General features: G+C 48.3%; 1 protein-coding gene and 1 non-coding gene across 5 annotated transcripts in view; both read left to right on the forward strand.

The window, feature by feature from the left end:
* SLC6A11 (solute carrier family 6 member 11) overlaps positions 1-25,569 on the forward strand; it is a 120,394-nt gene extending 94,825 nt beyond the window's left edge. The window contains exons 9-15 of one of the 4 annotated variants that reach the window (XR_010947170.1): positions 11,669-11,781; positions 14,527-14,664; positions 18,399-18,501; positions 19,306-19,406; positions 20,174-20,385; positions 22,689-22,825; positions 23,213-23,350. Coding sequence is in view for 3 of the 4 variants with exons in the window: in XM_067755458.1 (XP_067611559.1) it covers positions 11,669-11,781; positions 14,527-14,664; positions 18,399-18,501; positions 19,306-19,406; positions 20,215-20,385; positions 22,689-22,825; positions 23,213-23,228 (779 nt within the window). In the remaining variant the exon portion in view is untranslated. Of the gene's footprint in view, positions 1-11,668; positions 11,782-14,526; positions 14,665-18,398; positions 18,502-19,305; positions 19,407-20,173; positions 20,386-22,688; positions 22,826-23,212 lie in introns of all 4 variants that reach the window. The other 3 variants (XM_067755458.1, XM_067755460.1, XM_067755457.1) reach the window with 3 other exon arrangements.
* Positions 2,488-2,594, forward strand: LOC137233200 (U6 spliceosomal RNA). The gene has a single exon (XR_010947362.1). It is a non-coding gene; the product is annotated as a U6 spliceosomal RNA (small nuclear RNA).
* Positions 25,570-27,814: the final 2,245 nt, after the last annotated feature.

Below are 27,814 nucleotides of genomic sequence, written 5' to 3' on the forward strand. Positions count from 1 at the left end.
CTAGGGCTGACCTCTCAGTGTGGCCCCAAGGCCCTGCACTGCCCAGCTCCTGCGGTCTCTCACCCTCCACCTCACTCCCCTGTGCTCACTCTGCCCCACCACACTGTGGTCTGCTTTCACTTCTGCAACATCGCTCTCTCCCTCCCTGCCACCCCAGGGCCTTTGCACATGCTGTTCCCTCTGCTTGGAGGACCTCTTTCCCTTTCCTTGTTCTAGATGTAGAATCACCATGAGTGTGACAGTCCTAGTGTAAGATGACGTGTGTTTGTATCAAACACACCACAGGTAGGGTCATTGCTGCTAAGGTAATTGTGCAAAATGGTGAGTAACTCTCCCCTTGATTGACATTTTTTTGAATTCTGGGAAAATTCAATGTATAGTTAAAAGTACAAAAATAGTTTGCGTTTCCGTAACAGAGTTAGCCTCTCACCTCCAATACATCTAAATAGGGTTTTCACCTGCAAGAATGTCTGGAAGGACAGTTAGTCAGGAGCTTCACACGGGGCCCAGCCTCCCTGGCCTCCATCTACTCAATGCCGGTCATGCCGTCCATTTGTTAGGACGCTCCCCTGGGGCTTCGTTCCCTCCACTGAGTACACTGGTCTAGGATGCGGCTGCTTTTGCCTGGCGCGCACAGAGAGGGAAGCACCACTCTGACCCACCAAGCTGGGCAGGGTGGTAGATGTGGACACTGGAGCAGGAAGCTGGTTGTCAAGCTCTGCTTCATGACCACATGGGCTCCAGCTTCCTCTGCATGGTGTCTGTCAGAGGGACAGACAGTCCCTGCTGAAATCAGGGGGCCAGAGCTGGACCAGAGGATATTAATATGATCGAAGCTGTCAATCATCGAGCGCCGGCCATGGGCAGGAACTGTCACATATGATCCTCGACTCAGCCCTCCGAGGTGGCAGTTTTGCCACCCCCATTTTACAGACGAGAAAGCTGAGGCGCAGAGACGTGCCGTCACTTATCCAAGGTCACACAGGCTGGAAAGAACAGGGCTAGATTTAATCCAGGCCATGCTCTCACCACTCCATCCCGTTGCCCACTGGGGGCAGGCACCTGGCACTTCACAAAACATTCATGTTCCTCCCTTGCATTAAACCGTGGGGCAGCCCTGTGAGGAGGCAGCATTACCTTCTCTGTGAGACTTTTGCCCTCTCTGAGGGACCTTTGACCTCTCTGAGAATCTGCTTCCTCCTCTGTAAAATGAGCAAACTAATTCCCACCTCAGGTGTTGAGTGCTATAGGGTATCTACAGCACTGTTGTTACTCTTTTTATCGTTATTTCCGTTTTACAGATGAAGCTCAGAGAAGAGTCATGGAGAGAAAGCAAGAGAGCCAACTAGAAATAAATTTTATTTTTTTTTTCTTATTTCAAATTGAAAGCACATTCACTGTAGAAAAATGCTGAAATATTGACACAGGAAAGTCTCCGATCTGAATCTCACTACACTTTGGGGTTCTCCTGCCAGGATTTTCCATACATACATAGCTATATCTATATTAACGAAAACTAGATCATATTAGGTTGCATTTTTCGATTCACAATAAAGCATGAGAGCTTTCTGCCACAGTAAATAAAGATCTCAATCATGAGTTTTAATGGCTGTGTAGTTTTCCACTGAATGGATGTACCATAATTGATTTACTGTGTCTCACTTGTCAGGCCCTGGGGTGGTTGTTCATATACTACCTCACGAAATGCTCATAGCACCTCTGCAAGGCATGCTTCATCAAGGCCTGCATTTGTGGCTGTGCAGAATGTGCCCTGCACAACTCCAGGGGGCGTCATTCACATAGACAGCAGTCCTGGGCTTTATACTGCCCATTACAGAGGAGGACTCTGTAACTCAGAGCATGAAGTGGGTCCCCTAAGGCCACACAGCCCATAGGTGGTACAGCCTGGCTCTAGCCTCTTCTGCTTCACCCTCCTGTGTCACTCCTGGTGTCAAGCAGGTAAGCCTGCTCTATGGTTAGGGGTGTGAATCAGACCAGGATCCCCTTTAGGAGTTCCCGCCATTTGGATCAATTGCATGTTGTAAGTATGTAGCCCCCCCCAACTCACCCTTCTCATCAGGTTCTTACAGTGAAATTTACAACTTTAATTACCTAATTAGAAGGAAGGTGTTTTTTTTTTAACATCTTTATTGGAGTATAATTGCTTGTGTTAGTTTACACTGTATAACAAAGTGAATCAGCTATATGTATACGTATATCCCCATATCCCCTCCCTCTTGCATCTCCCTCCCACCCTCCCTATCCCACCCCTCTAGGTGGTCACAAAGCACCGAGCTGATCTCCCTGTTCTCTGCAGCTGCTTCCCACTAGCTATCTATTTTACATTTGGTAGTGTATATATGTCCATGCCACTCTCTCACTAGAAAGAAGGGTTTAAAGTAAAAAATTAAAGTTTTTATCAGAAGAAGCTGAAAAAAAAGTACAAATTAAACCCAGAGTAAGTAGAAGCAAAGAGATAATAAAGGTGTGCTCGCTTGGGCAGCACATATACTAAAATTGAAACAATACAGAGAAGATTAGCATGGCCCCTGCACAAGGATGACACGCAAATTCGTGAAGCGCTCCATATTTTAAAAATAAATAAGTAATAAAGTTAAGACATACAAACAATAGAGAAAATTTTCAAAGCCAAAATTTGGTATTAGAAAAGATAGCAAAATTTATAACACCCTGGCAAGACTAATTAAGGAAAAAAACAGGAGAAAACACAAATTACTGATATCAGGAATGAAAGAGGAAATATGGCTACAGATACTGTAGACATTAAAAATGAGAATAAGGAAATATCATGAACAACTTAAAGCAAATATACTTGATAATATAAATTAAATGGACAGATTCCTAAAAATCCATTATTTACTTAAACTGAGTCAAGAAGAAATAGAAAAACTAAATGGCTCTATATTTTGAAAAGAAATTGAATTCATTGTCAAAAATCTTTCTGCCAAGAAGACTCCAAGCCCTGCTGGTTTCACTGGCGAGTTCTACCAACTGTTTAAAGAAGAAATAACATCCCTCTTACACAAACTCTTTTAAAAATTAGAGGAAGTAAGAGTATCTGAGGACGACAGCTGTATAGCTACATATATCCCCATTTTTTCCCCCAAAAAAGAAAACAACAAGAAGGGAAAAGAATATTCTACAGAAAACCATGCCCCCTGCATAATCTGAAGCAGAAAATGTCGAAGCTGCAGATAACTGTAACAGAAAGAAAAATCACCAATCCCAGTTCACAGTCTCCACCGCAGAGGCAAACCAAGAAAAACTGTGGGACAGACAGAAGATAGAGGCTAGCGAAAGGACCTAAGTGATTTGGAGCAACCACCAGAAAGATTAAATCTACTCTAAACCTGAATGTACTGGAAAGGATCCAGACACATCCCTTAGCTGGGACTACAGAGAAGGGATTCAGTGTAGGTGTGATTTCAAGGGGCACGGACCATTTCAAAGGGACAGGAACATTTTAAAGGAGGTACCATTTGAAACACAAAGCTTCTTGGGGAGAAAAAAGGCAAAAAGAAAGGAAAAACACCCTTTTACAATGAGATGGTGAAGGGAAACCAAGAAAAGGGGATAAAATGTAAATACCTGCAAAACAAAAGAAAACCATAAAGTGAGGGTGTGAAAATGGGAGCTCACCCTTCCCCCTTCACCAGAACAAAAGGCTGCTAATGTGCCTGGACTTTGCAATACTGGCAGAAGAGGGCGCTGTTAAGCTGGGACTATTGTAAAATACCCAAGAACACGAATAAGAGAAAAGTCAAGTCCCTGCAGAACTACTATGGAAAATCAGGAGTGGAAAGTTCCCACGTGTCTATGAAGAACCACACTGTGCCTCTGAAAAACAACCATGAAATAGAAGAAAATTGTAAGTCAACACTCCAAACAGAATTAAATATACTCAAACAAGCATCTGAGGATGGGAAAAAACTCTTTGAACCAGAAATTTTAACAAATGCATGAGGGGGAGAACAGGAATGAATGAAAAGGGAGTTGATTGAAATCAGGGAAAAAATGAGAAAAAAGGAAAGATATTGTTATCTCAGAAATGAAGAATAGGGCTTCCCTGGTGGCACAGTGGTTGAGAGTCCATCTGCCGATGCAGGGGACGCGGGTTCGTGCCCCGGTCCGCTAAGATCCCACATGCCGCGGAGCGGCTGGGCCCGTGAGCCATGGGCGCTGAGCCTGTGCTCCGCAACAGGAGAGGCCACAGCAGTGAGAGGCCCGCGTACCGCAAAAAAAAAAGAAAAAAAGAAAAAAGAAATGAAGAATAAATTGCAAAGTATCAAATGGAGAATAGTCTCAATAAAAGGCATTTTTAAAAGGAAGGAAAACAACCAAGTGAATGAAAATGACATAAAGAAGTAAAAATGATCCCTCCAAAGAAGTAGAGGGAAGACCAGCAAAGAAGAAAATATTCATATTATCAGAGCCCCTGAAGAAAAATAAATAAATAAAAGAGTGGAACAGAGGTAATATTTAAAACCATAATCCAAGAAAACTTTCTAGAAACAGAAAAAGAGCTGAAATATACACATTGAAAGGACTCCTTGGGTACTAGGGAAAATTAACCCAGAGTGATCAACTCCAAGACATCTTAGTAAAGATACTAGATTTCAAAGATAAGATAAATTCCTCAAGCCTTCCAGGCAAAAAAAAGATCAAATAACTTATAACAGCAAAAGTATTAAACTGGCATCATACCTTTCAAAACTCACATACAAGACAACTATGGAGCAGCATTTTTTAAAAATTCACACAAAGAAGTGTGAACCAAAGATTTGATATCCGGCCATGTCTTCAAATGTGAAGGCTATAGAAAAAACATTTTCAAGATACAAGAACTTAGAGACTTATACAATCTTCAGCCCTTTGGAAGAATCTGCCAGAGGGCGAACTTCATCCAACCCATTAACAACTGGGAAAACTTCAGAAATAGGACTGATGGTAAGCACTTAAAATATATATAAGTATACATATAAGACCAAAACAAAGGTGAGGAAAAAGAGGACTAATGTAGAAATATGCTACATACTGTTACAAAGTAGAAATCATTAACCAAAAAATAGAGGAGGCAAGAGAAAATATCAATAGAAAAAGCTCACTGATGTATGAGCAATAGGTGATAGTAACGGATACTGCAGGTGAAACCTGGAAAGCCAGATAGTAAAGATTTACATAAGAGAACAAGGGCCTAAGAGCATTTTAAAAAGGTACACGTATAAAAGTAACCACTAGAATAAAAACATAAACCTTCCTAAATACCAAAATAATAATAATAAAAGTATAAAAAAAGAACAAAGAATACACAACTCATAGAGATACATATAAAAATATACATAATTATAAAATATATTGTCAGTTAAGACCAAATATATCAATCATATCAATAAATGTGAATGACCTTAACTATTAAAAGAAAAAGATTTTCAATTTGGCTCAGAAAATAAGACCTACACACAGGCATACTTTGTTTTATCGTGCTTCACTTTGTTGTGCTTCGCAGATACTGCATTTTTTACAAATTAGTACTTTGTGGCAACCCTGCATACCCCGTTTACTGCGGATGAAATGCTATCAAATGGCACGGAATGCTACAGAGAAATCACTCTGGAAAAGAAGAGTCAACCAATGCCGCAAACTTCACTGTCGTCTTATTTTCAGACATTGCCATGGCGACCCCAAACTTCAGCATCCACCACCTGATCGGTCAGCAGCCATCCACGTTGCGGCAAGACCCTCCACCAGCAAACAAATTATGACTCACTGAAGGCTCAGATGATGGTTAGCATTTTTAGTAATCATGTGTTTTTTAATTAAGGTATTTATTGTTCTTTTAGACATAATGGTATTGTACACTTAGTAGACTACAGTATAGTGTAAACATAACTTTTATATTTGCTGGGAAACCAAAAAAATTCATGTGACTCACTCTATTGTGATATTCACTTTGTTGTGGTGGTCTGGAACTGAGCCTGCAACATCTCTTGAGGTATGCCTTTATGTGCTGTATATAAGAGACACATCTAAAACAAAACGATTCCAAAGCCTAAAAATAAAGGGATAGATGATGATAACAATTCTGATGTCAGACAAAGTAGCATTCAAGCCCAAATGCATTAAGCATGACAAAGGATGCTTTTTAATGTTAAAAGCCACAATTCACAATGAAGATATAACACACACAAAAATGTATGCACTAAATAACACAGCAATAATCTTTATGAAGCAAAAACTGCAGGAGATGCAAGGAGACAGAGACAGAAATAAACTAACAATAAGAGAAAACTTTACTAAACACATTTATCAATAAAAGTGAAAGAATGAAAATAAATTAATTACATCCCCTGTTTAGAAAAATAAGAAAAACAACAACAAAATGAACTAAAAGAAGGCACAAGGAAGGAAATAATAAAGATAAAAGCAGAAAGTAATGAAGTAGAAAATAGAAAAATAGTAGATCTGGTTTTTTAAAAATAATAAATTAAGCAACCTAAATGTCCATCAACAGAGGAATGGATAAAGAAGATGTGGTACATATATACAATGGAATATTACTCAGCCATAAAAAAGAATGAAATAATGCCATTTGCAGCAACATGGATGGACCTAGAAATTGTCATACTGAGTGAAGTAAGTCAGACTGAGAAAGACAAATATCATATGATATTGCTTATATGTGGAATCTGACAAAAGGGTACAAATGAACTTACCTTCAAAACAGAAGTTGAGTTACAGGTATAGAAAATAAACTTATGATTACCAGGGGATCAGGGGGTAGGGATAAATTGGGATATTGGGATTGACATATACACACTATTATATATAAAATAGATACCTAATAAGGACCTACTGTATAGCATGGGGAACTCTACTCAATACTCTGTAATGGCCTATTTGGGAGAAGAATCAAAAAAGAGTGGATTTATATATCAGTATATGTATAACTGATTCACTTTGCTGTACACCTGAAACTAACACAACATTGTAAATCAACTATACTCTAATAAAAGTTAAAGTAATAATAATAATAAATTAAAATTCTAGGTTTTTAGAAATAAAAATAGACAAATCACCAGATGATTAAGAAAATAAAAGGAGGGGGGAGAACATGCAAATAGCAAAATTAGAAATGACAAAGGGGAAATAGCCATTGAAGCAAAAGACATTTTTAAAAATCATAAGAGATTATTTTGCAATCCTCTTTGCATATAAATTTGAAAACCTAGATGAAATGAATATTTTCCTAGGGAAATAGAGATTGCTAAAATTGACCCCATTTGATTTAGAAAGCTTAAACAGGCCAATTTCCATAGAAGAGATAGACAAAGTTATTGAGGAACTACCCCACAAAAAAACAACAGGCCCAGATGGTTTCTCAGAAGAATTCTACCAAACCTTTGGAACCAGCTAGGCCCAGTGCTCTATAAATTATTCCAGAGCATTGAAAGGGGAGGAAACTTTCCTAACTTATTATATGAAAGGTATAATATTGGTACCTAAACCAAATAGACAATGCAAAGAAAGAAAACTACAGATGAATATCACTCATGTGTATTGCTGCAGAAATACTAAATAAAATATTAGCAAACTCAAATCCAAAATATTAGAATCCACACTCACATTAAGAAGGTCATATACCATGTCCAAGTAGGGTTTATTACAGGAGTAATGTAAGGTTGATTTAACACTAAGAAAGCCATTAATATCACACACTATATTAATAGCCCAAATAAAATAAATCATAAAATTATCTCCGTAGATACTGAAAAAGTCTTTGAAAAATTCAACATTTATTCACTATAAAAAAAAATCAAGTAAATGGAAATTGAAGCATATTTTTTTAAATAGGTATGCATATCAAAGTTTAAAAAGCAAGTATCTATGATATTCCACCCATCATGTAAGAAAGGAGATAAAAGAAAATACGTCTGTGTGTTTGTGTAAAAATAAACAGAAAATAAATAAATAGAAAACTTATTAAGTTTTATCAATAATTATTTATTAATAATTAACAAATTATTAATATTTAATTAACTATTAAATATTGTTAATTATTAATAATCTTGTTATTTATTTATTTAAAAATAAATAGAAGAAACTAGAAAAGAAAGCGCATGGTTACCTGAAGGGGTGGGTAGAAAAGGGATAGAAAAGGGGGAAGAATAAGAAGTAAGGATGAGAAGGAAGCACCCCTTCCCTGAGTATATATCTTTATTAGTTCTGACTCTTAGAGTCACGGTAATATTTCACATACCACCCAAAATAAATAGTTGCTTTTTGTGGGTGGAACCAAAATGTAATACAAATAGTGACAAACGAACTTAACTATATTACAAACGAACAATGCAACCATACTTAAGAGAATGGGGAAGAAAAGAGCTAACATAAGTGAATTTCAGGAAGCAGTATGTTGACTGGAAACTGTAAGGCTAAAAAAAATTACTGTACCCTTGTTGTTAAAGGGAAATGGGTTAGCAATTCTAAACTATTACATGGCTATGTTAGGATTGAACAAACAAGTCAATATAGATAATTTGAGGCAGATTTTTCACCACCTGAAAAAGATGTTACAAATAAGGAAAGTAAAGAAGCTAGAATGAACTGTATTAGAATTGGAGGTATAAGTTTGAACTTATGGTTTTAATATTTATACAGGTAGATATAGACACATAAGCATGTATGTTTCTGTGGGTAAATATACGTATACATGTTTTCTAGCTTTGTGTGCTGAGAGGGTCTGTGAGCAATGATACTCCAGTAGCAATGAGCATACCTAGTGGTCAGATCTTGGTTTCTAAATGCCATTTAGAAAGGAACCAGAACCCCTTGGAGAAGCAATTGGTTTGAGTGCTGGGGAAGGACAAGATGAAGTTGGAACATATCATGGTGCCCCTAAAATAAGAAAGTACTCAGAAAAATGTTGGAGGTATGTCAAAAAGACACAGGAATCAATCTGAAGAAGTTCCCAATGGCCAAACCAGGGATAATTTGAATAGCAAAATAAATAATGATAGTACTGGATTATGACCCCTAGAATAATCTAAGTACCCAGGAGTCCATACCTGAAATTAATAAAAATTGAATAAATAAGTGGGTGTGACAGGGCAGCTCTTTCTTACAGAAAAATTCTTATTAGTAAGTATAGAAGGAATGAAGAAAATATAAACCCATTAGGCAAACACCATACGGATAATCGTTGCAGGCAAGATCCACCAATGGATGATAAAATCAATGAGTAAAGGTTTGACTTGAAAGAGGATATTTTCATGATCTCAAAGTATCCTCCCCAAGATGGTTACCAATTACAAAGGGAAACATGGTAACTTTATAGTGGAGAAAACTGGCGTTCACCAACTTACCCAAATGATCAAGGTAAACATCTCCTGTACTAAGTTTTATTGACATCCTGTGTCCCCTTATATGATAAACTGAGAAAGACACAGTATCACTTCTATAGTTTTCTTGCCAAAAATATGTATAATTTCAGTTTAATAATGAGAACATGAGACAAACTCACATTGAGGAGCATTCTGCAGAATAATGACCAGTACTCATCAAAAGGTCATGAAAGACAGGGAAGGGCTGAGGAACTGTCACAGGATGGAGGAGACTAAAGACAGACAGCCATGAAGTGCAAAGTGGAATCCTGAATTGGATACTAGGACAGAATAAAGGACATAAGGAAAAAAAACTGATGGAATATGAGTAAAGTCTGTAGCTTAATTAATAGTATTGTAACAATGTTAATTTCCTAGCTATTAAATATTAAATGCTTTACCCTAAAATCTGAAACAAAGCAAAGATGTATGCTGTCTCCACTTCTATTCCATGTAATACTGGAATTCCTAGAGAGTGTGATAAGGCAAGAAAAATAAATAAAAAAGATTAAGATTGGAAAGGAAGAATAAAAACTGTCTTCATTCATAAACATCATGATTGACCACATAGAGAAGGCCTAAGAAACCTACAAAAAAAATAACTAAGTGAATTTAGTAAGGTGACAGGATAAAAAGATAATAAACAAAAATCTATTGTATTGTGTATATGCTAGCAACAAACAATTGGAAAATTTTAAACTTCTGATTTTCACAAGACACAATTGAAAAAATGAAAAGGCAAGCCACAGACTTGGAGGAAATATTTATACTACTTCTCTCTCATAAAGGATTTATATCCCAGGGACTTCCCTGGTGTTCCAGTGGGTAAGACTCCGCATTCCCAATGCAGGGGGCCTGGTTTGATCCCTGGTCGGGGAACTAGATCCTGTGTGCATGCCACAACTAACAGTTCGCATGCCACAACTAAGAAGCCCATATGCTGCAACTAAGAAGTCCACATGCCGCAAGTAAGAAGTCTGCATGCTGCAACTAAAAGATCCCGCATGCCACAATGAAGATCCTGCGTGCCACAACTAAGACCCAGCGCTGCATGCATGCATAAATAAATAAATAAATAACAACATCAAGTGTTGACAAGGATGTTGAGCCACTGGAACTCTCAAACATTGCTGGTAGGAATGTAAAATGGCACAGTTAACTTCGGAATTCAGTTGGGCATTTCTTAGAAAGTTAAACATATAATTACCATATGACCTGGTAATTCCAGGTAGGATGGATAAAGCTAATCTAAGGTGAAAAAATATCAGATCAGTGGTTGACCAGTGCAAAGACGGGGAATGAGGGTGGAGAGACTGCACAGGGGCCCCGGGTGATGATGGAAATATTCTATATCTTGATTGCAGTGGTGGTTATCTGGGTGCATCCACTTTTCAAAAGTCATTGAACTGTACACGTAAAAATGAATGCTTGTTATAGGTAAATTAGACTTTAACAAGGATGTTTTTAAGGTAGAACACAATCAGGATGAATGTTTTTTGAACATTTACCTTTTTAAATACTTTCCATATTCTGTATCATCGCACTGAATTCCCCAAACCACCCTATTAGGTAGGACTACATTGTTTCCATTTTCTAGCTGAGGAGACAGAGGTAGAGCTCACAGTAAAGAATGAGGATCTGAGCCCTCGACCACTGTGCTAGAGGGCTAGAACATCACAATCTCGCCCTTGACATTCATAAAGCTTATCCTGAGGATGTGCTAACAAGCCCTCTGCTGGGAGCAGCTAAGAGAAGTGAGTGTGGATCTGGGAAATGAGAGGAGACGCCCAAAGGAAGAGGTGGCCTGTGGGGACCAGCATTTGTCCAAGCCTGGACTTCTAAATACTTACATAGGAATCGTCGGGTGCCTGGTCCTTGCCTCACCCTAGACCGACTGTATTAGAATCCCTGGGGTGAGCCTGAGAGCCTGCATTTTAACAAGAATGTCCCCCTCCTACCCCCACCTACCCCAGTAGGAAGAGTAGAGACAGGTCTGTGCAGAGGAAGGTCTGGGTGTCAGACCAACCTGGGCTTGAATTTGACCCTTCCAGACCCTTGCTTCCCCCTCTCTGCCTCAGCTTGCTCATCTGTACAATGGGCATCATAATAGTACCAATAGAATGATGTGGCTGGGAGATTACGTGATTTGAGTAAAATTAGGCACAGCACCTGGCACAAAGGAAGCACTCAATACATGTTGGATTAAAATAACAATTGAATGCGGCATTGAACTCCACTCAGCACCTTTCTCTCTCCTTCCTCTCCAGGCCCCGGCCTGGCCTTTATCGCTTACCCCAAGGCTGTCACCATGATTCCCCTCTCCCCACTGTGGGCCACCTTGTTCTTCATGATGCTCATCTTCCTGGGCCTGGACAGCCAGGTAAGAGGGGAGCCCAGGCTGGAAGGGCAGGGAGCCAGGTATGTCGCTCTCCAGAATAGCTCTGAGACCTACACACCACGTCCTGGTCCTTGTCGTCAGAACCGCCCAGACCCTGGAGGACACGGAGATGTGGAAGAGCATCTTCTTCTTCCTTCCTTTATCTGTGGATTGGGGCCCCATGGCATGCCACTGGCGGCCACATGGGTCCTCGGTACCACCACCAGCTACCGCTGCCCCCGACATTCCACCTGCCTGCCTCTCTTCTCAGTGTGGGCTTCTCCCGACCCACCCTCCACTTGGCAGCCCGCCTTCCTCCGTGAAGGCTGTAGAGTTAGAACTAGCGGTTTATCTGTGCACATTTTCCTTTCTCTCCACACGAACACGTACACTTACACCTTCTCACACTGTAAAACCCACCCAGCCCGCCCTGCCACCCTCCTCTAATCCTCTCCTTGGTTTTCCTGCCAGAAACCTGTGGCCTCCAGTCTCTCTTCTGTCCCAGAAATCTGCCCCTTGCCCTGCTGCCCCATCGTGGCTGGGTTTCCTAAGAGCCCCAGAGAAGGTTTTCCAGCCAAAGCCAGGTGCTCTGCTCTCAGACAGGGGTCTCTTGGCAAGGTGCTGCCCACCCCCCTACCGGTGACCTTGTGTGAGTCACGTAGCACCCAGGCCTGGTGGCTGGTGTGTCTGTCTATTCAGCCAAGTCCTGTTTCTTCCCCTGGATGGTTTCTCAGAAACTGCTGAGCCGAGCTGCCGCAGCACCGGGTGTTTTTGCCGATAATCATCCCGTCCGTGGTTGCGGGCAGAGGCCTCAGGAGGGGTTGGCAGCTTGTGTGACAGTGACAGGCCCGCCTCCGCAGGGTGTGCAGGGTCTGAGCCTCGGCTCTGTGAGTCCCCGGGCTGAGCTAGGCCAGCATTAAGACGGAGACACTTGGTTTGCAAAGGGGAACTGGGGGCCCAGAGGTCTGGCCTGGATGGCTGCTCTGCTCACCCCCAGGTGTACATGGCATGGGCTTTGTGCCTGGGCTGTGTCCTCAGTTCTCAGTCATGATAGCGACATGGGCTGGGGGGGGGTCCCCTTTTGTTATCCTCATTTTGCAGAGGAAGAAAGTGAGGCTCAGAAACGCTGAGTGACTTGCTGGACGTGCACCCAGGTCGGTGTGCTGCTTAAGCCACCTGCTTTGATGTCACTTCAGTTTAGGTGCTGGATCAATAGGCTCCCTGGAACCTCCTTCCTTCCCTGGGGACCCTGGAGAAAGGACGAGCACGGCCAGCCTTGCTGCAGAGGCAGGGCAGCCTGGAGGCTAGGAGTCCAGGTGTTGAAGCCAGACAGGGCTGGGTTTGAGTCCCAGCTGCACGACTCTGGCCAGCTGTGTGACTCTGGGCTAGTCACCTCACCTCTCTGTGCTACAGTCCCTTTGCACAATAAGGATAGAAATCCGTACCCTAAGGAGGTGGACATGAACCAGAAAGGATTTGGAGCCAAAGAATGGCTCCAGGGAAGTGGGGGGAGTGCCCCACAGAGGTGACAGCCAGCCTCTGGAACAAGATTGCCTGGTTCAGATTCTGGCCCTAATATGTTATACCTCTGATCTCAGGGAAAGTTGCTTACACCCCTGTGCTTCCGTGTCTTCATTTACAAAACGGGTAATAATAGGACCTAACACCTAGAGATTAAATAAATTAATATGTTAACTGCTTAGAACTGAGCCTGGCACACGACAAGCACCATGTGTTTGCCACTGTTGTTATTATTCATTTATTAAACATTTTCTGAGCATCTCCTCTGTGCCACTGGAAATAGATGAAAACGATGTGGCCTCTGCCTTCCAGGGTCTCACCTTCTTGCTAGGAGACAGGTCAACAGCAGTCACGGGCCCCACGAGATGAGGGATATGGACTAGAGGGAAGAGAGGGGAGATCTGTTCCGCCCAAGTAGGAGGCAAGGAGGAGCAGCGAAGAAAAGGCTCATGCAGGAGGTCTGCCCACAGTGCTGGAAGAACCCGGGCAGGGGGGTAGGGGTGTGCTGGGATATTTGGGCTGGGTGTTGACGGGTGAGTAGGAGTGTAACTTAGCCCATACCCAGCCCTGTCTCAGCATGGCGGGACACAGATGCCTAGTGGCTCAGGCTCTGCCGTTGAAGCCTGCCCAGCCCAAACGCAAGAGCTGGGTGTTAGCTCACCTGACTGCCCTCCCCCCAGCAGAGGGTCACTTGCCCACCAGAAGCAAAGGGCAGGGTAAATGTCACAGGTCTGGAGGACAAAGCAAGTCAAGTCCCACCCACAGACCAGAGCCTGCCAGCAGCAGAGCCCTCAGCTCTCAGGACAGTTACAGGGATTCCCATCTTGCTTCCCAGGCAGAGGCTGGGTCTCATTTAAGTCGTTGACCCCAGAACAGGGCCCAGCACATAGGCACGTGATAGGCAGCTTGGGGGGGATAAGGAATTCTAGAGTCAGGAGACCTCATTTCAAGTCCTGACCCTGCCACTTCCTTGCTGAGAGACTTTGGGCAGGTCGCTTTCCGTCTCTGAGCCTCAGGGTCCTCATGTGTTAAATGGGCCCGCTGGAGTTCTGTAAACGCCGGGATTATTTTTATTCTTGGGTCCTCCATCAGGGTAAGTGTGGGAATGAAGGTGAGACCCAGTGGAAAGGAAGCCCAGGGTTTAAGGCTGCTCTGCTTGCCTGGAGCCAGGGCCAGTAAGAACGGCCTTTCTCTTGGGTTTCACACCATCATTTCTACCCTGTCCAGTTTGTGTGTGTGGAAAGCCTGGTGACCGCTGTGGTGGACATGTACCCCAAAGTCTTCCGGAGGGGCTATCGGCGGGAGCTGCTCATCCTGGCCCTGTCGGTCACCTCCTATTTTCTGGGCCTCGTGATGTTAACGGAGGTGAGTGATGAGGATACAGGTAAGTGATGTGAACAGGGTAGCGCAAGGGTTAAGCGCCTGGGCTTTGGGTTAGCGGATCTGACGTTGACTAGCTGTGTGACCCTGGCTCCAGGTCCAGCACTTCTCGGGGACTCCGTGTTCTTACGTTTGTAATGGGTTATTGTGAGCCTCCATGGACGTTTTCATTAAGCCCTTAGCACAGTGACCTGCACGTGTTAGTGCTCAGCTCAAGGTCTCCACTTCACTGCCAGAAGGAATAAAACTCCCAGAGGGAAAGGCTGGGTTTACCTGGTCATCGTGAACGTCCGGATGCCGGGGCCACCCTTTTAGTAACTTCTGGGTGAAGGGGACAGTGTCAGCTACGGAACCCTCAACTATTTACTATTATCGGCCTCAAGTTCAGAGGAGGCTTTTCTGGGGCATCACTGAGAATAGGCATGAGGAATTGGGCACGTTCAGGCACTGTGTGTTCCCGCCCCAGCCCTTCATGTGTACCCTCTTCTTGTCTCTGCCTGGGGTCAGGAGGGGCTCATCATGACCCTAAATTAAGACTGTCTCATAAAGCCATGTTTCTCTTCGCTCCTGCAGCCATCCTGTCAAATAAATACTTTCTTAAGTACCTTGGGAAGGTGTGATTAGATATCTTTTTATCCACACTCAGAAAATTAATTAATTTTAAAAGCCAAACCACCCCCCACCAAAAAGCCTAAAAACTGTTGTCTAGGGACAAGAAGAGGTTTTGTAAGAAACATGGAAAGAAATGAGGGAATTCAGAATCTGTCAAAGCAGCTGATATGGTACTGAAGTCGGTCTGTTGATTGTCATCCTCCACTTCTCAGTTCAAATGCCACCTCCTCCTGGAAGCCACCTCTGCTTTCCTTCCCACTCAGGACTTCATTCTAAGCTCAGCTCAGCCTCCCTCTGGCCATTACAATGACCTGTCTGTTCACCTGCTGCCCCCACAAGGCCCCGAGGTCCTCAAGAACAGGAGCTGACCTTGACCTGCTCTGCACCCTTGGGACCTGGCATGGAGTACGCTCTGGGGCGTGGTGGCTGGTGTTATTACTGCTCCTAGTCATTGTCACATTAATGGGAGTGATAATCAGCATTTGAGCAAATGAATGGTGAAGAACTTCCCATTTCCTCCTCTGCTCTCCCCACACGGAGAACCAGGGAGGCAGTGAGCAGGGCCTCATTAAGTGCTGATTAATTAGGCAAAGTAGAGTCTTTTGTCACGCACAAGTTGGGGGGTTAACCTGACGCCTTAAAAAGGCTGGTGGCACTACAAGAAGAGAAGGCATTGGCTGGCGTCCCCGGCTTGCAGCAGGCAGGTAGAGCGCCCTCCTGGACACCGGCCCTGGGTGCCCTGCTCACAGAGCCTTCCAGCCCACCGTCCTCCAGGCCTCGGGTCTGCCCCGGGGCACCTGCCGCCCCCCCCTCGCCCATGAGGGAGCCAGCGCTGTGTCTGCCCAGGACCAGCGTGTCCTTGAGTGATCACACCAGGAAGGTCACACTGCCAAATGGGCCCTGTCGGCCTCAGTAATTGCTGGCAGGATCTTCTCCCTCATTTAAAGCTCTGCTCTAGAGAAAAACTAGTCCGCAAATACCTGATCTTCCACTGAGGCAGTGTGATGGGTGGTGAAGGGCACGGGCTCTGCAGCCGGACACTTGGGCTCAGTCCTCAGCCCCACGGCTGGGCAGCTGGGTGACCTGTGGTGCGTATTCTCACTGGCCCGGGCCTCGGGTTCCCCCACGTGAGCACTGAGTCTAACTGTAGCACCTGCCCTGTGATCACACTGTGCAGGAACAGCTAGACTGAGACCTGGGACCAGGTACCACAGAGCTGGCAGGTGGAGAGCACTGCGTTAAGGCTTCCTTCTGGGTTATTTTAATGTATGATGTTTGTGGAAGGAAACCCTCGGGAGAGCAATTAGGAGGGCAGTCCTGGGTTTAACTCAGAAAGCTCCTTACGCTCAGAGACCCGAGCACCTGCCATATCTGTCACAGACAGGAGGCCCCAGACCAGATACGGCCCAGCGATCCATGTTGTTTCCCCCTCACTGTGATCTTTTAAGAAGACGAAGAGGTTACCAAAATTAAAGAGAAAGATTTCTCAAGAAAATTTGGATTTGGGGCATCTTCCAGAAAATCTGCAGACCTGGCTGCCCAGGCCTACGTCCCCCAGCAGCAGTCGACTGGAGTTGTGTGGCCACGTGGGGCCTATGCTCTCCAGTTAGCCACAGTCCCCACCACTCCCTGCTGTCATACACTAGGACCACTTGGACTCAGCACTGAGATGTTGCCCCTGGTCTAGTTGAAGAGATGAATGAGGAAACAAATAGTCCCAGGGTGTGTGGTCTTTCACATGACAGAAGGAGGCCCGGGGACTTGGGGAACACAAAGAAGCTTAGTCCCAAGAGGTCCCGGTGGCAGACACATAAGGAGGCTGTCCAGGCTTCGTCCTGGCCTCTTAACCCCCCTCCTTTCCTGGCATTTGGAACACCTCCCCCAACCCGACCCTCCCTCCCTTTTGTACTTTTATTTCTGCTGCTTTTGATTGTCCCGCTAAGGACTCTCATTGTGTTGTAGGATTTTCTTTACGGATCCCAACCCTTCCCACACCTGCATCTGGCCTCCCCTCCTCTGCCCACCCAGACACCTCCCCTGCCTCCCGGAGATCCTTCCAGAGCACCTTGGCCAGCCAAGCTTGCACCTCCCTGGCCTTCCACTGAACTTAATCATCAGAGATTTGCATAGCACAGAGCTGGCCCACTTTGTTCCTGCATCCCACAACGATTGCGCACCTACTGTGTGCCGAGTCTTTGGCCAGAAACAGGGACACAGCTGTGGACAAGCCATTCAGAGTCCCTCCCCAACGGGGCACTCACTTCATATGATTCAATTTGCACTTACGGGGACATACTGCAAGCCGGGCCCTGCGCTGAGGGTGGGAGACACACAGAGGACAGTGCGGGGGCCTTCCCAGCAGGAGCTCAGAGCTAACAGAGTAGCTGATGGCAGAACACTTTTTTTTTTAAACTATGAATCCTTAAAATGTGCTATGGAGGCCCAAAGAAAGAACGAGGCTGTCAGGGAGGGCTGCTTGGAGGAGGTGACATTTGAGATGAGCTTTGAAGGAACTTACCCAGTGAAAGGGAATAGCATGTGCAAAGGCACAGCAGTGAGACAGTCCCTTGGTGTGTCCAGGAGGGAGCATGTTGAGGGGGACTGTGGGAAGGGGAGCTGAGGCCCAGTGAGGAGGGCAGCCCTGGCTGGCAGGCTGAAGGAAGCCAAGGGGTAATTGTAAACTGTAGGGTGACATGGTTGGATTTGCAGGTTGGAAAGGTCCCTGTGAAAGCTGGTGTGTGGAAGGGTAGGAGAGGGAGGCTGGAGGCAGGGAGGCCAGTGGGGAGGCTGTCACAGCCACCTGGAGAGAGGTGCTGAGCCTTCCCAACCTCCAGTCTCTGGTCTTCTGTGTTGTCTCTGACGTTTGGGGAGCAGGGACAAGACAAACCATCGCAATCTCAGCGACCCACCAGAGGGTGGTCTTAGGGGGCGCCCAGGTGTGGTGGGCGCAGTGTTCCAGGACCCTGGGGAGACCAGTCTGTCCTGGTGGAAGTGAGCCCCGGCTAGTGGTAGCCGCAGGGCGGAGAGCCCTTCCCAAGGCCAGCTGGCTGACCCTGCTCTCCAGCTGTCTGTCCCTCTGTCCATATTTCTGTCCTCTCACTTCCCAGGGTGGCATGTACATCTTCCAGCTCTTTGACTCCTACGCCGCCAGTGGGATGTGCCTTCTCTTTGTGGCCATCTTTGAATGCATCTGCATCGGCTGGGTGTACGGTGAGTAGAGGCTGAGCCCTCGCGCACCCCAGAGGCCGCCATGGTGCCCAGCACATGCACACCCGGGACCCGGCTGGGCCTGGGTTCCCTGTGGCTGATCTCCATCTGCATCAACCTCTCCGTCCTCCCCTCAGGGACTTCTTGTCCTTTCCCACTTGTCGGGAGACCCTCCTGCTTTTATATCCCTGCAGCAGAGGGAGGGGTTCCAGGCTCGGACACTGTGACCTTGATTCTGTCCTTCTGCCCCTGATGCTCAGTTTTCCCACCTGCAAAATGGAGTAGTGTCTCCGAGCAGGAGGTAGTGTAGGCAAAGCAGGCGGCCCAGTGCCCAGCCCTCAGTCAGCGCATGCCTTCTGGTTCCCCAAACCGTGTGAGTGCGTGAGGGTTGCTGGTCTCGATGATGATGCACACTCCCAAGTGTGGTTCGGGAATAGACACCCCACAGGCCACCCGTCCGGCCCTCACCTTCAGAGCCCTGACCCCCGCCCCCGTGCAGGTCAGCCAGCCCCTGGCCCTGCCTCAAAGGGACCACCTTCCTCCTTTCCCCCAGAAACTCCTGCCCGTTTCCTGGACCTCACTGCCCAGGGTCAGAAGGGGTCTTCCCAATATTGAACCAGAGTCCCTTCTACCGCAGTTTATCCTGACACCTCACATATGTAACACCTTGGTAGTTTTTAAGCGGTAAATAGGGTTCCTGCCGCAATGTGTCTTGGGCTGGGGAAACCAGACACTCATAGCCTTCCCTCTGAGTCTTGTACAGAAATCTTCTGGGGTGTGTATGCCCATCTTCTTTATTCTGGACAGGAAGCAACCGCTTCTATGATAACATCGAAGACATGATTGGCTACCGGCCGTTGTCACTCATCCAATGGTGCTGGAAAGTCGTGACCCCCGGGATCTGTGCGGTAAGGGCCCTGCCGGGAGCCGCCTGCATCCCACCCACCCACCCACCCACCTACCCACGTACTTCTGCACCCCAGAGCCCAGACCTGGCTGAGGCCGAGACTGAGGAGGTGATGTCCCCCTGGGGACCCTCTGTGCCCTCAGAAGGTCCGAGGCACCTGACACTTTTCAAAGCCGGCATTGTGGGGACAGTCTCTGGGCTTGGCCAGGGGGCCTCACTGGGACCCCAGCCCTGCAACCAGCTTGCTGTGTGATTGTGAGCAAATCACCTCCCTTCTTGGGACCTCAGGTTCTATGCCTGCACATGTATAGAGGCGGCTGGGACCTGCCTCTGTGGGGGCCGAGGGTCCTGTGAAAGGCATTTGGCTCTGCTGTTCACAGTGAAGCAGCAGTGTGAGGGTGAAGGGGCCCACGCTCTGCCCCTCACGTCAGACCGGGAGAGGCCTTTGTGAGAGGACGTTTAACTAAAAAGACAAAACCCCCTGCTCTTCACCCAGTTCTTGGCACTGGAAGTATCTCAGAGCATCTTCACAAACCATCTTAGTTCTGAAAGGCAGCTTTGAAACCAGCCCTGAGAAGTAGCTAGGAAAAAATAATAATTCCTGACTGGGCAGAGGCGGGGGGTGAGGCTCCTGGGGGTCGCGGAGGGTCTCCTGGGATCTGTGGGGGTTAGTTCCCCGTGTTTCTCGCTGTGGACCCAGCAGGGCGTCACCTCTCCGAGGCCGCCACACGGGGTTGACTGTCTCCCCTGCTGGCTGCCCGCACGCAGGCTGAGGGCCGCCCCAGGGACCTTTCCCCGTCTCCCCGCAGGGCATCTTCATCTTCTTCCTGGTCAAGTACAAGCCCCTCAAGTACAACAACATCTACACCTACCCCGCCTGGGGCTATGGCATTGGCTGGCTCATGGCCCTGTCCTCCATGCTCTGCATCCCGCTCTGGGTCTTCATCAAGGTGTGGAAGACGGAAGGGACACTGCCGGAGGTGAGCAGCCTGGGAGGAGGGGTCAGGAAGGGCAGCTCAGAGGTGGAGCATATGGCTCAGGGCAGGGCTGGCAGTGCTGGGAGGACTGGTGAGTGTGGGCACAGCCATGGGCACGTCTGGGTCCCCGCTTCCTCATCTGGGCAATGGGTGTGATGAGAACGTGTCCCTACGTGTCTCCCAGGGAAGCCTGGCCAACTCCTCCCTGGCGGGTATTCGTCCGTACTGCTGTGCTGAAGCCTTGGGGTTGAGACATTTTCCCTGAGCTCAGCCTCAGTTTCCTCATCTGTAGAATGGGTCAACAGCAGTCCCTCACTTACAGAGGTTGTTTGAGGACTCAGTGAGTATGCAGAGGGAAAGCGCTTAGACCAGGACCTGGGAGAGAGAGAGAGACCAAGTGTTAGCTCTTACTGCTCTGTTGATTCTGTTCATTAAGGACCCCATTCCCAGGGCACAGGGAGAGGGTCTGACATTTGTGGAACATCTATCCTGTGTCGTCGCTATGCCAAGCTCTCTCTGTGCTGCATCTCCTCTAGTCCTCAGAGAAATTAAGTCATTCGCCTAGGATCACACAGCCAAAAATTAGCAAACCAAAATTTTTTAACAATCTTATTGAGGTATGTTTTCTATATTGTATCATAAAATTCACCCATTTCAGGTATACAATTCAGTGGGGTTTTTTTTAGTAACTTTCTGTGTAGTGCAGTCATCACCATAAATCAGTTTGCAAATATTTGTATGTATGTATTTATTTATTTTATTTATTTATTTTTAAGATCCCTGGTGCCCATTCCCAGTAAGCCCTGTTCCCAAGCCCAGACACGCACCAATCTGTCTCTGTGTGTGTGCCTCTTACGGGCGTTTCCTGCCAGTGGAATCCTGCAGTATGTGGTCTCTTGGTAGCAGAGTGAATTTGGACCCCAACCCGTCACACCCCCCCACCCACTCTCTCCTCACTCTCCTTTCCCACCCGCTGGCAGATCAGAAGGTCTGAGTCAGCTTCTCACCCATTTTGCAAACTGTCTGCCGTGTGGCAGACGCTGCTCTAAGCCGTCTACAAGCACTAGGCCACTGACTCCTCACAGCAGTCCTGTGAGGCGGAGGAGCTTCCTGTCCCCACGTCACAGGTGAGGAAGCTGAGCACAGAGAAGGGAAGCAGGTTACCCAAGGGCACACAGCCTCTGAGTGATGCAGCAGGTACCCTGTGCCCCCTGCCCCCGCCTCCTTCCTGCCCCAACGCAGCACCCCAGGGCTCTCGGGGCTGACCTGCGTCTCACAAGCATGCGGCCTGGGTGCAGACACGCACAGGCAAGAGCCAGCTCTCCTGCCCACCCAGGGGCCTGAGCTCCAGAAAAGCCACCATGCAGCCAGGAGGGGCAGGCTGAGAGGGAAGGTCCCTTTCTCCAGCCTGCTCGTGCCCTCAAGCAAGTCAGGGTCCTCCGCTCCTGCAGGGAATGTAGGTCAAGGGCAGTTGTTAATTCTGGTTTGGGACCAGACGTGTCCAGAGGAGAGCAGCCCTGGAGCCCTAACCCCTTGGCCATGGCAGGCCCCTGCCAGTTAGTTCCCCTCCTTCCATTTCCAGAAGGTTCTGCCCGCTGATGGGAAGGTTCTGGAAGGAAAAATGGGGTCAGAGAACTGCTGTGAGGGTGGGTAGTCTGTGCTAAGAGCTGTGGATGGGTCAACAAATCTGAGGCCACCTCATGACAACGCTAGAGGCAGGTGCCGCTGTGACCCCCTTGGACAGATGAGGGAACGAGACACAGAGGGTTAAGTTCTTGCCCCAGTTAAGTGGTGGGACTGGGAGTCAAGCCCAGGTGTCTGGTTCCAGAGCCCGTGCTCCCAGCGCCTGTCCTGTGTCAAGAGCCTAACACCATACCTGGCACCCAGGAGGTGCTCGGCATTGCCGAGGGGTGGGCGGGGGTGCGGGAGCTGCCTGTTAATCCCGTCCGGGCAGGATAGGTCCAGCTTCTCTCAGGCACGGCATGATCTGAAAGAGAAAACAGAACCTTGATCATAAGAAACCAGCCACCCCAAAGTCTTCCCAGCCTTCCTGGGGAGAAGGTTTATGCCCAGGAAAGGCCTCCCAAATCCTGGCCTGATGTCTTCTGGAGGTACACATGAGGCTGAGGTGTGGGACCCGAGGCTGGGTCGGTGGGGCAGGAGCGTGCGTCCAGGGTCTGCCCGTGGCCTCCACTCCCTCATCGGTAGAGTAGACGATGGCCACCCTGTCTGCGCCCAGCCCAGAGCCGGCCACTCTGCCAGGCGGCGTGAGGCTGTGGCCTTAGGGATAACGTTTCCGTCTTTAGACACACACCGCCTGTTCCCCTGGATGGGGGAGCGTGATGACAGCCTTTTGTGGGAAACGTACCTGTTTATCCAGCGATCATTATAGGAACGGCTCTGGAGGTGCCGTAGCTCATCCTCACAGCAGCCCTTCGGGCAGGTACTCCTATCCCATTTCACAGATGGGAAAACAGCCCAGAGATGTTAGGTGACTTGCCCCACATGTAGGGAGGCTAAGCAGCTTCTCTGTCTCCACGGGTACAGCTCTCACGTCCCGGCCACCTGCAGCGGGCCAGGTACAGCGTGGGCACTTCCGCTCACTGTCTCCTTACTCCTCACCCAGTGATTGTCCCCATGTCCGGGGGTGGGGGTGGGAAACGGAGACCCGGAGGTCCACGCATCGTCCAGGACAGAGCTCTGAGTGGCAGGGCTGGGGCTGGGGGCTTCACTGCCCCGAGGTGTCCACCGTGCCGTTGGGAGGTGCCGAGGCAGGCCCAGGACCCTGGCAGCCGCTCTCAGACAGCTCTTTTCCTCTCCAACCGTGTAGAAATTCCAGAAGTTGACGACCCCCAGCGCCGATCTGAGCACGCGGGGCAAGCTTGGGGCAGGCCCACGGACGGTGATGGTTAATGACTGTGACGCCAAACTCAAGGGTGATGGGACCATTGCAGCTATCACAGAGAAGGAGACGCACTTCTGAGCGCCCCTGCCACCTTGATGCCTCTTCCGCTCCTCGCCCGCCCTGTCTCCGCCGTCCCCGCCCTGTGTACAAATGAATACCTGAACCACGTACTTCACCTAATGGTAGAGGCTTGCTCGTTTTGCACAGGATTCATTAACAAGTTAATTTTAAGGTGGCCGCACCCACTCTGGTTTCAAGTCACATCCCCTCCTCGCCCCCCAGTTGCCATGTGAGTAACAATATGAAGAGATAATCCTGTACAGGGACTAGTATCATCCTCTCGTGCTAGGACGCTTTTAACCAGCATTTTCTAGGGGTTAGGAAGTTGTATCATAGGGCCAGACTTTTATACTCGGGCTGTGGGGCAGGTGGGCGGGAGCGATGCCTGTCCCCCTCTGTCAGCCTTTGAACCCACCAGTTCGTGTCCCACCTTTGTCCCTGACCGCGCAGCTGCCCTTCCTCCGCGCTGCCATGCTTCCCCTTCAGCCCCTCCCTAGCTTCCTAGAGGTGGGTTTGCAGACAGCAAGGCTGTGTCAGAGAAGAAGTCCCAGCAGACTCAGGACTCCTGGGTGGCAGGCCCTCCTCTTCCCTGGTCCCACCGGGTGATCTGGGGCACTTACCTCCCCTCTCGCGTGTCCCTAGTGGGGCGGGCTGGATCAGGTGACCTCTGAGGTTCTGCCCACCTGGCTTCATCTCTTGGGGGTGCTCTGCGTGCCTCCTTGGCTTGCAGACCCGCTGTTGAGCTCGGGTTCTTCTGAAGACTTCCAGGTGGGCAGTCCCTTGCCCCTCACCCCCTTATTTAAAGTCAAGTTTGTCATGGAAACTTTGTGGTTTGATTTCATCCATGAGCATTCCCATCCTCGAGACCAGCCAGGTCCTCGGCCCTGTGTCAGGGCTCCTCCTGGCCGTCTGCTCACACCCTCTGCTCTGCCTCTCTGTCCTCAGAAGGGCTGGCTGGAGTTGCCTGTGCGCTGGTTCTCGGGCCCGGGCAGCAGCCTCTATTCTGCTTGCGGCTGTCTGTCCTGCCACGGCCCCCACCGGGATCTGCATTGTAGGACCTTCCAGCAGCCTCCAGGGAGGGAGCTGTGGTCGGGCCTGGAGCCTGGTTTCCTCCTCCAGCCCCTTCTTTGTCCTCCTGCCTCGTTTGGTCCCTCTCGCTGTCGTCCCTGCCCTCCTCCCTCTCCTGCCATCTTGTGACCTCCAGTCCCTCCCCATCCCTTCCTGTCACCAGCAGAACCCTGGAATTTTCACAAGGCTTCTTCCCTACCTTTTTCCCGGAGCCAACGCACCTGCCTCCCTGGCCAGGGAGCTGAGAAGCCTCAGCCTCACTGATGGGGAGATGGGGGCTCCCACCCGTCCCTCGGTACAGCCCTAGGGTGTGGGGAGGTGGCTGGTGCCGCGCCAGGCCTCCCTGGCTGACCCCTCTCTTCTTTAATTGGATTTGACGGCAAGCCTCTGCCTTGGATCCGGAGTTATTTGGGGACAGGGAAGGTGCATTCTTTATCCTTTTCCTTTATGTTCCCTATCTTATTCGGTGGAAATGCGAGTTCCCTCCAAACAGAGGATTTAGTTTCCTGTAATAAACCTGCGTGTTTGATTGGCCCAAACGCCCAGCTTCTCTGCCCCGGCCAGCCCCCATCTGAAGCCCGCGTTTGCTAAGAGGGATGCCAAGCGCCTCCCAGGCGAGTCGGGATGAGCTGTCTGCTCCGGTGGAGCCAGGAAATGGATGCAGGAAGACCGGGGCTCTGGCTGAGCCCCCGCCTGTGTCCATCGTCGTCTGCTTTTCTCCCAACAGGTCGGGGAGGGGGTCTCCCCACTGCTGCTGCTACCGGTTCTCCACCAACCACTGTCACCAGTGCACAGCCCCCCGGCCTAGCTGGGGACAAGCCGCATTGTACTTGTGGCACTTAACACTTCACTTACTTCACGGGACTCATGGTGCAGGGCGGAGGGAGGGTTTTTGTTCTTTGCTTTTTGTAATTTCCTACTAGTATTTGGGTAACTTTGGGGGGCGGGGAGGGAAATGCGGGGGCAGGCGAAACGTCATTGCAGTGACTTTTTTGATATTCATTAGAAACAATACATCCTTTCTGAAATATTTACAGTATTATTAAAAAATGAACAAGGTTGTACTGTTTTGCATAATGAACGTTTTTATTGGGTATTCAAAGGGCACACGATTGTCAGCTTACTCATTTTTAAAAATTAAAGAAGTGAACAAACTCTCTGTGGCTGTTCCTGGCAGAGTGGTATTCATCGGGTGGTTCTTCCTGTTTTATTACTTCCGTGATATTCCTGCCAAACCATCTTGTCATTTGGAGGTTGCTGTTTCAACTGGGGATTACAAGTTAGAAACACCCAGGGCTGTTTCAGGAGCCCACACTGCCTTTCATGTGATCCCCATGCACTGAAGGTCTACTGTGTGCTAAGTGCTTTACAAAATTTCTCTCTTTAAATCCTACCACAACCCCACTTTATTTGTCTATTACTTCCCCTGCTTTACAGACAGGGGAAATTGAGGCACAGAGAAGTCAAGCCATTTGCCCAGAGCCTCACAGCTAGTAAATAGCTGGACCAGAAAGAGAAGTCAGCTCTGTCTGAACCCAAAGCCCAGTCCCCTTGTCACTACACCTTACTCTCCCTCAGGCTGCAAGACGCAAAGAAGGCGAGAGCCACCCCGTGATGGCAGCGACGGTTGCCACAAAGCTCCTGCACCTGTCCCAGGGGGCAGCCCTGCGTGTCTGAGGCAGGCAACGGGGGGTGGAAGGAGACAAGGATTTGGAGCGTGCAGCTCTGCTTTGGGCTCTGGGATCCACCTTTGACAGCCTCAGTTTTCTCATCTCTAAAATGGGGATAATACCTCCTGCTTCAAACTTGGGATGACTGTGAGATCCTATTCACTCTGGGTGTGAATGGTAAAGCTTTGTGTTCACACTGGTTATCATTATCCTGAAAGAATTGTGCCTAAGCTCTCAAAGTGTGTTGTTGCTCAGAACTTAGACAAAAATCTCTAAATCTGTGTCTGAGATTTCCAGACAGTGGCTCAGGACCATGGAGTGTGCTTTGTCCTGCTAGCACATGGCACAGCAAGGTCGTCTGCACACAGGGTCTGCTCATTCCTATCTGGTTGGCTCTTTTGCTTAAAATCCAGGTCCACCTGAACCTGTCTTGGCCTCTTGCCACATGTGAGGTGGTAACATCTGCTCACAGGGAAAGCATCCCACAAAGATCCAGAATTCAGAAAATCCCTGTGACTCCCCAGAGGGTCCCTGAGTACCTTATAACTTCACAGAGCCACGGGGATCGGTCCAGTCACCCGTCCCCTGCCCACGTGCCCTCCTTGTGTCTGAAAGTATATTGTGTTAGGCAGTGATCAGCAGCAAGGCACAAAGAGGCTGCGTCATGGAAATGTGGGTCTCCCTCATTCCCAGGAAATCTGATTTGCAGACTCCCGAGCTTGCAGAATTGGTAACTTGTGGCATTAATTCACCCAGTAGACCTGGCAGGCTGCAGTGTGTCTAGCAACCCCTGCTGGCCAAGTGTGACTCTGCAGCCTAGCTCTATTAGGTGCTGCAATTAACCAGAGGAGAGGGGAGGCCTAAGATATTTTTCTCTGGGTTGAGGGAGGGGATCAGACACCAAATAGCTGGCACTTTGGGCTGAGAACTGCAAATTCTGGAAAATAGGGTCATGTATTCGGTAGGTCTTACTGAGCATGCACCGTGCTCCTTGCCTGGACCCAGGACTAGGGGTATTGAGAAAAGTGGAACAGCCCCTTGTCTTGAGTGTCCCTGCCCTTCCTAGTCAAGAGGAGAGGTGCCCACACTCCTCTGGACAGGGGCAAGTGCATGGAGAGAAGCTGCTCTGTCTTCCCCAGTCTTCACCAGCCAGTTTGAGCTCTGCAGTGTGGCCCCGGGCAAGTGTGCCCACTTCTCCGGGCCTTGGATTGGCCACTAGTAGAAAGGTGAAGAAAATGTGACCCAGAGAGGAAATATAGCTGGTTCAAGATGCCCCTAGAAGTCCTCTGCCCTCCCGTCTCATACTCAGCCCCCTGCACCCTCTCAGGCTGTGAAAAATCAAATGAGCCCTTGGCCGGGGCACTTCATGACCCGCTAGGGAGCAGAGTCAGTCTTTGTTGCCAACTCTTGGCCTTCTCTATCTCTCACTTTTGAATAAGGTCCACTTCGCGAAGGATACTGAGAGGAGCCACACAGGCACTGCCCTCAGAGCTTCAGGCTAGCTGGACTGTCAGGACCACCCCCACAAGAAACTCCAGGGCAGAACGTGCCAGGGACAAGTGCTCAGGGAGTGCCAAGGGCAGGATCAGAGCAGTTTATTGAGCACCTACTATGTTCCAGGGGTCATGCCTGCATTACCTCATCAGAGCCTCACAACAAACCGAGCAGGTAAGTGTTATCCCATTTTTTTATATAAAAGAACTAATGTTTAGAGACCATAAATAATTTG

Source organism: Pseudorca crassidens, chromosome 10, assembly GCF_039906515.1.
Source record: "Pseudorca crassidens isolate mPseCra1 chromosome 10, mPseCra1.hap1, whole genome shotgun sequence".
Lineage (NCBI taxonomy): Eukaryota > Metazoa > Chordata > Mammalia > Artiodactyla > Delphinidae > Pseudorca > Pseudorca crassidens.